The 7,500-nt window shown below is 33.6% G+C and overlaps 1 protein-coding gene across 1 annotated transcript in view; it reads left to right on the top strand.

Annotated features, from left to right (window-relative positions):
- LOC138864225 (uncharacterized) overlaps window positions 1-5,086 on the top strand; it is a 13,439-nt gene extending 8,353 nt beyond the window's left edge. The window contains exons 10-16 of the mRNA XM_070130837.1: window positions 120-279; window positions 1,001-1,092; window positions 1,443-1,579; window positions 3,076-3,285; window positions 3,567-3,740; window positions 3,945-4,008; window positions 4,807-5,086. Coding sequence (XP_069986938.1) covers window positions 120-279; window positions 1,001-1,092; window positions 1,443-1,579; window positions 3,076-3,285; window positions 3,567-3,740; window positions 3,945-4,000 — 829 coding nt within the window. The 3' untranslated portion in view covers window positions 4,001-4,008; window positions 4,807-5,086. The remainder of the gene's footprint in view (window positions 1-119; window positions 280-1,000; window positions 1,093-1,442; window positions 1,580-3,075; window positions 3,286-3,566; window positions 3,741-3,944; window positions 4,009-4,806) is intronic.
- Window positions 5,087-7,500: the final 2,414 nt, after the last annotated feature.

Genomic DNA, 7,500 nt, shown 5'->3' with positions numbered 1-7,500 from the left:
ATAGTTGAGTGAGCGTGAAAATATAGATAATATCTTTCGGGACATAGTGAATTTTTACAGAGAGTTTGTGACCAGTATGACAATTTACTTGAATTTACTGTATCCGACCTGTCCTTCAGGATGCCTCCAGCTCAAGGTGCAGCCCCTGTGGAGTGGTATGAAAGGAGTGTGGTGCCTGCTCTGTCTGTGTTAGAGTCCCTCATTGCTCCTCATGGAACTGGCAATGAGCAGCGAGCCCTACAAGCTGCTTGTGCCCATTTGTCACCCTTGTGTATTAAGGTAAATTGAGAAGAAAGATAGAGGATTCAGAATGTTATTTTTATGACACAGATTGCTTTAGTGTGTAGTGTGTATGAAATGCACATTACACTTAGCTTGGCGTAAAGTATGTACAAGCTGGAAGCAATTTGAATAAATTATGTTTAGATTGGTATACACTTTCTAAATCATATTTTCATATGTATTTAATTTTACGAACCAAATGTATTTTTTCTCTTGTTTTATAAAATCTTTACAAGGGTTAACCATGCTCAGTAGAAACTATGACTACCCTTGATGATTAGAGTATTGATAGAATTGACTTGTATCATAGAATAGACTTACGAAGATTTAGATTTTGAATTGAAATCGTGAATGAGTAGCAAAGTGGTAAATGGGGGGAAGGGCAGAGTGTATACAAGTGCTCCTACACTAATTAATTATTAGAGTACATTCCAAAAATGGAAATCTTGGTCTATACAGTTTCTGAGCTCTGCCAGCTTGGATTGGGCTGTAGTGGGGTCTGTGATTGGTCAGTCCAATGTTACAAACTGGGTCAGTCTGGAGGGAACAAGTGGAAGGAACTGGGGCTATCCTTGGCTCATGACCTTCCTTACTCTTGTCCTGACTGGTAGTATGTCTGCCATCCATTGTTCATTCTCCTTCATATTTTTCTCATACTTAGGCCTGATAAAATGCCCTACATATATGCAGGAGAATAATGCCCCCTTTTTTTGCTTAGGAAATCGTGGTTAACAACAGAGTTCGGCAACAAGTCCTTCAAACTCTAGAGAAAATAGCCAAATTTACATCAACAAACATTGAAGCAGAGATGTAAGTACAGAAGTGATTGTATTCATTGCTATACAGAAATGGATATTCTGTGTTAGTGGGTGTGCGGAGTCTTATTCAGTATATTCTAATAGTTCTTTAAATGAGAAAAAGGAAAGAGTATGAATGAGAATGGATATCTTCACAATACAAGAGATGTATTTGACCGGTTTCGATTCTACCTTCGTCAGAAATGTAGAATCGAAACCGGTCAAATACATCTTTTGTATTGTGAAGATATCCGTTGTCGTTCATAACCTTCTCTACATTTGTCAACATGAATACAGTTCAAATGAGAAAAAGTCATTTGTGTCATTCTTTTTCTTTCACATTATATCCCTTTACAATTGCAGCTGCCAGCAGTTGGTGGCCTCTCTCGATGAGTGCTGCGGCAAAGTTGATGATTGGGGTGATGTCCTTGCGATGCTCAGATGCCTCCGAGCCCTTGGATCTCAGACTGCATTCACAAGTTTACTTTGCACCAAAACAGGTATTATATGCTGCATGCTGCCTAGCTTACTGTATTAATATCAATACATATACAACTCACCAGGCTTGACCTCAAAAGGGTTTTAATTGTGTTATAAGTTCTTAATAACCTTCAGGGAACTTTTGAGATCATAGAGTAATATATAGTATAATTGCCTGTGAAAAAAGGGTAGAATCTGGCTACCTTTACTCTCCAGATAGAATATATAGGCTTAGCAAAAAGGAAAATAGACTAGAGTGTGGTCATATGCTGGTGGAATCCTGGCATTAATTGCAGGTCTTTGTTACATTGTTTTTATGTTTTGTTCTTCTTTCCTTTTTTCTTTTGATTATTATTTTTTCAATACTTATGTAATTACCTTCTTACTGTCTCTTAGATGTTCCTTATTTATTAGCATTTGTACAGAATCTATATTTCCACTTATAATCCTCACAACTATGCATCATTAGCTCTCCATAGAAAAGGTATTTATGTAACAAATCATCTTACGAATTTTGGATCATTAGCTTTATTGGTATTTGTGTAGCTTGTGTTATATCTAGTGCTGTGGAGAAATGGTACGGAATGTTATTAATGGTTGATCAGTGTGGATTGGGACAAATGTAGAAAAAGGTATGCATAAGAGTCAATATTTTCAGGGAGCAATAGATGTATTTGATGTGTTTTGACAATATCTTCATCAGAAATGTATCTGGGATTACATAATGGGCTGAAGATCGGCCTAAAGTCCATGACCTGTCGCATGTTTCCTGCGTAATTGTTGCCACAAACCTTGATAATTTGAAGCTGCCCAATGCAGTGTTTACATTCTCCTCCATTGTGATGTATGCAGCTTCTATTATTTTTCTTTTCTGTTCATTCAATCCTGTGTGAATCGCTTTTGATTGCTTTCATTCTGGTAAATGTTCATCTTCATCAAACCATGGTGTTGGAAGTTCAATCATGACAGATGTCAACTAGATGTCTGCTCATCTAGGTGCTGAAACCTTGTCCTGCATCACCATAATAAGCTGTATTGCGTCTCTTGCAGGGTATACAATATATGGTTATTTATTTGTGGTTTTCTATCCCATACCAAGTAAATTTTCACTGGATAAAATGGTGCATTTCTGTTGTGTTGCCAAAATCACTTGCTAATCACTGTGGTAGTTTGGAAAATTTTTGATAAAGGTGCAAGGGGTGGAATTTTTTCTTGTTATTATGCTTACTGAATCCCAGATTTAGTTTAATTAGTGTGGGTTTAGTAATGAAATACATCTCTTGCTGTGAAGATATTATTACTGGTATAGGAAGAGTTGTGAGAATGTACCAATGAAAACCAATTTGTCCCAGTTCATGTATATATTTTTCTTCTTATTATAAATCAGTTAATTAATTCTGATGTCCATATGCTGCTGGTAATCATAAATTAGATATTAGGTATTTAAACAGGTATTGTACATGATCAATATGATATACATTATTGATATTCATTCGTTCTTAATCTTCCCCTACAGAGTCATGCCTTATAGGCAAGGTATGCATGCTGATTAATAAGTACTCTGGTGATAGGACTGTTACAGTAAGCCACATGTTAAGCTGGTTGGCTGTATTAGTAACAGCTCCTCCGCCTTGGCTCTCTTCCACTTGTTACTGCCCCTCCAAGCTGCTTACCTGCCTCCTCAAGCAAGCTCACCTGATCCTTGATTTCACAAAACCAGAGAAAAGTAAGTGGACATGATCCATTGAGAAATGTTGTAAATTCTAGTTGTTTCAGTTGTTGTTTGATTTTTTGTTTGTGATGACATTTGTTATGTGATTAAAGTTAGTAAAAGGTTTCTTAATATTGTAGGGAGTCGGAGGATTTTTTGTTATTGAATGATCTGGTAAAGTTGCTTGCAGAATGATGGGTTGGCATTGTTTCCAAGTATTTAATTTCTTTTTAGTTGGTATGTAAGTGTTATGCAAAACCACTTGAATACTAACTTGAAGTAATGTCTAACTGCAGGATATGAGAAAGCAAAAGTGTTCAACTTGCTGAAGACGTTTGTCCGAGTGTTGCACTGTTGGTCGACGGCAGACCCTGACTGGTGGGTGAAAGTAGCTTCTGTGCCAGAATACACTGCTGTTATGGGTACTGTCGTTGCTAATGCAAATGACCTACAGATTGACAGACAAACAGGTATTTACTCTTTACTTGTGTCTACTCTTTATATCATGGTTATTATTTTGTACTTGTATGTAGTGGTTATATACTACCATCATCATTTTTTGTGAACTTGTTCTTGCTACGTGTATTTTATGTTTAGGTGATTTTTATATTGTTTTTTTCATTTTCAGTGCGTTAACAAAGGTTTTGTTTAATCAATTTTAAAATTATTTTCAGTTGATCTTCTGTGTGACTTGTATGAATTTGATGAAGCAATTTTTGATGGTTGTTGAGGGCACAGGTAAGAAAAATGAAAATGATCTCCACACCATTCTAGAACTCCAGGCAAGAGAAACTAAATCCATTGAGAAATCCAGTGGTCTTAAAGGTGGTGGTGTAGGGAACAAACATAAATGTAAATAAAAATGATCTGTAGTCAGTTAAAAGACACATAATAGAAATGTGATAGAAATATGTCTTTTCTGTATATTTTTTCTCTCTTTTTTTCTTTTTCTTTTTAATGGCATTCTTATTTATTTCTTACTGGTAAAAAAATTATTTCTGCATGGCTCATCAGTTTACGTAGAGAATACAAAAGATATTTTCCGAGCATGTACAGATTTCTATGAAATTTTATATTAGGGTTTGACTTGATTATTTTATGCAGTTTTAGCAAGATGATTTCACAGTTAACAAACAGTAATTAAGCTCATAAATATTAAGCAATATCAGTTTTATCAAAGGAGATGAGACAAGTAATATCTTACCTTTGATAAACTATATATTCATTTACTTTAAGTGGCACTTCAGTTATATATTATTTTGATCTTAGTCTAGATGTAGTGATTACCAGTTGATAATTACGGTCACAAAGGCTTAGTTTTATTTTTGACACGCTCTTTTATAAATTTTGTTTTGAAGTTATGAGAGTAAAAAATCAAAAAAAAAAAAAAGAAAAAAGAAAAGAAAAAAGGTCTTTAGTGAATCAAATGAACTTTAAGAGAGCTATTTATAGTCTACTGCATCATTTTTACTATGCAATTTTTATATTTGCTTTTGTTTTATTTATTTATTTATGTACTTTTTTTTTTCTTTTTAGGAAATTGCCCTATGGTAAACTGCATAGGAAGTCAATGTACAAAATGTTGTTCCTGTGGAATTTTATGTAAAATTTGATATGCTTGGTTTAAATTCTGAGAACGTATCTATTGTAGATGAATAAGCGTTTATGCTTTCTTTCCTTTCCAAAGACTCCAGAAAAACCTGTTATGTATTAATTTACTTCAAAGAGAAATATTTTTTCACTTGTGTGTGTGTGTGTATATATATATATATATGTATAATTTTAATAAAAAGATCTAAAAAAGTCAAATACATTAGTATATTCTTTTAAACTCATTATTCCTTATTTAAGTTGATGGCTCCTTAAGTACTAAGTCACCAGTGAGCCAAATACAACTACTTCCTATCACCTATTTACCAATTTCCTCGAATTTTGGAAACTTTTTCTAGGATCTTATATTGCTGGTAGTAATGTCAATAACGTGATAATTATTACAGTGTCTATGATAATAATAAAACATCAATATTGAAACCATTAGTAAAAAAGAGATTTTTCCACAAACTCAAGGAGTGTAGAGACATTTTATAGATCAGTACTACAGTAAACGCTTCGTTTTCCCGGTGACCTGGGATTAAATATGTGAATGTATGATACTTTTCCTGGTATAAGTTTTAATAAATGCATAGAAAGTATAAGTTGTAATTAGTGAATGTCAATCTGCTACTTTCATCCCATAATATGTCTTTATCTATTTATAGACTGTGTTAATGACTGGAAACACAGACATTTTTGGAAAGAGTCAGTGCTTTATAATGCACATTTAGTCAACTGTATTTTCCTAATTCACAAACTTATCCTTCTTACTTTTAATGAATGATCTTTAATCTTTATTATAGATGTAAATACATGTACCTCTTGCCACAAAATTCTCTCTCTCTCTCTCTCTCTCTCTCTCTCTCTCTCTCTCTCTCTCTCTCTCTCTCTCTCTCTCTCTCTCTCTCTCTCTCTCTCTCTCTCTCTCTCTCTCTCTCATATCTGTCTGTCTCAAGGATATTATAAACTTCAAAGAAATGACACTTTATTAAAAGCAATGAACAATTAAATACATGAATATGAAATAAATATTGTACATGATACGAGACAAAAATGACTTACATGGCATGGTATTTACAATGATTTAACTGCACTGAAATAAATAATTCACGTAACCCTTGCAGCAACCATTGGACTTGGTATTAACACTTCTTCAAAATGTCAACAAATTTTTTTTTTATTATGTTAGTTTAGTAAAAAAAAAAAACCCTCACAGACTGACATACTAAACCTACTTAAGTACAGATACAAAATACTCTCAGAGCTACTCTGCCACATTTAATGCTTCATGTAGACTACTGCTGAGAAAATAAATATTTTTCTTCCATTCACATAAAAAGTACATGCACATTCAGTCCCAAGGGCATTAATTTTGTGTTGGTATGAAAATAAAATTCATAGCTTATTGTAATTGACTGCAATCATGGGGAAAATATGACTAGATTTCATGACCAGACAACTGCCGTGTTCATGTACAGTATTCAAATTATAAGCTAAGGAATTACTGCCTGACACACTTGTCTCTAAATCCTTCCTGAAACTCATGGATATCATAAGATCTAATACTTCCCTCTGCTAGCTGTACATTGTCCACATACTGCACTTACTTTCCTTGCTACTTCATTGTAAAACTATCATCTCCATGTATTAAAGACACTTTCAGATAATAGAAAGTTAATCTCTCCCTATTCCTTACATGAGACTCCTCATTTTCAATAATCACAGGCAGAGGGAACACCACTGAAAGCTTGCAATACTCAGTTTTGACCTTGAGAATTGTAACATCAATTAGAACTGCATAGTTACGCATGCCAACCCTCTTGACATGCTTATGCAAGAGCTGGTTTAAACTCACTTCATAAAAAAAAATGTTAGAGATCTTTACGGAGGCTCCTACACAGTATGTCTAGATTTCATACTGAAAAAAGGTTTTTTAACAGTAAGCTTGTAAATGACATGAGTATGAATAAAATGAAAGAGCTGCTTAGTAATTTCAGTAAAGAAAGAAAACTTGTACGAGTTCAGGTCCCCTTAACAATCCAAAAGACATTGCTATCTGAAATTCAGTCAAGTGCAGTCTCGGACTTGTGTGTAAAGAGCCTAGGAAAGTAAATCTGAATTGAGATGAAAAAATATTAATAAGAAACACAAGAATATAGTATTGCATAACATAAGCAAGAATATTCTATGAGTTCAGGTCCCCTTAACAATCCAAAAGACATTACTATCTGAAATTCAGAGTCAAGTGCAGTCTCGGACTTGTATGTAAAGAGCCTAAGAAAATAAATTTGAATTGAAATGAAAAAATATTGGTAAGAAACACAAAAATATAGTATTATGTAACATATGCAAGAATATTTTATCTCAACGTTAGTTTACATATGAAAATAATAAGAGATCAGTATTAATAATAGACTAGAGTTTTCTCTTTTTTTTTTTCTTTTACAAATAGAAATTAGTAAAGCCTAAACTGGCTTTCCATTACAAATACTCAGACATTTTGGACTGACAGAATGGAGCATATAAATTATTAAGCTGATTCTTAAGCACTTACATGAAATATCACAAATGAAAATGCCATGAGAAAATAATTTTTTTACAACACTAAAAAAAGTGTTTTATCTAAAGCAATCCGTC

This window comes from Penaeus vannamei, chromosome 15, assembly GCF_042767895.1.
Source record: "Penaeus vannamei isolate JL-2024 chromosome 15, ASM4276789v1, whole genome shotgun sequence".
In the NCBI taxonomy this organism is placed as follows: Eukaryota; Metazoa; Arthropoda; class Malacostraca; order Decapoda; family Penaeidae; genus Penaeus; species Penaeus vannamei.
Note: the sequence above shows the minus strand (reverse complement) of the source record. Positions and strands in the feature narration are given on the sequence as shown.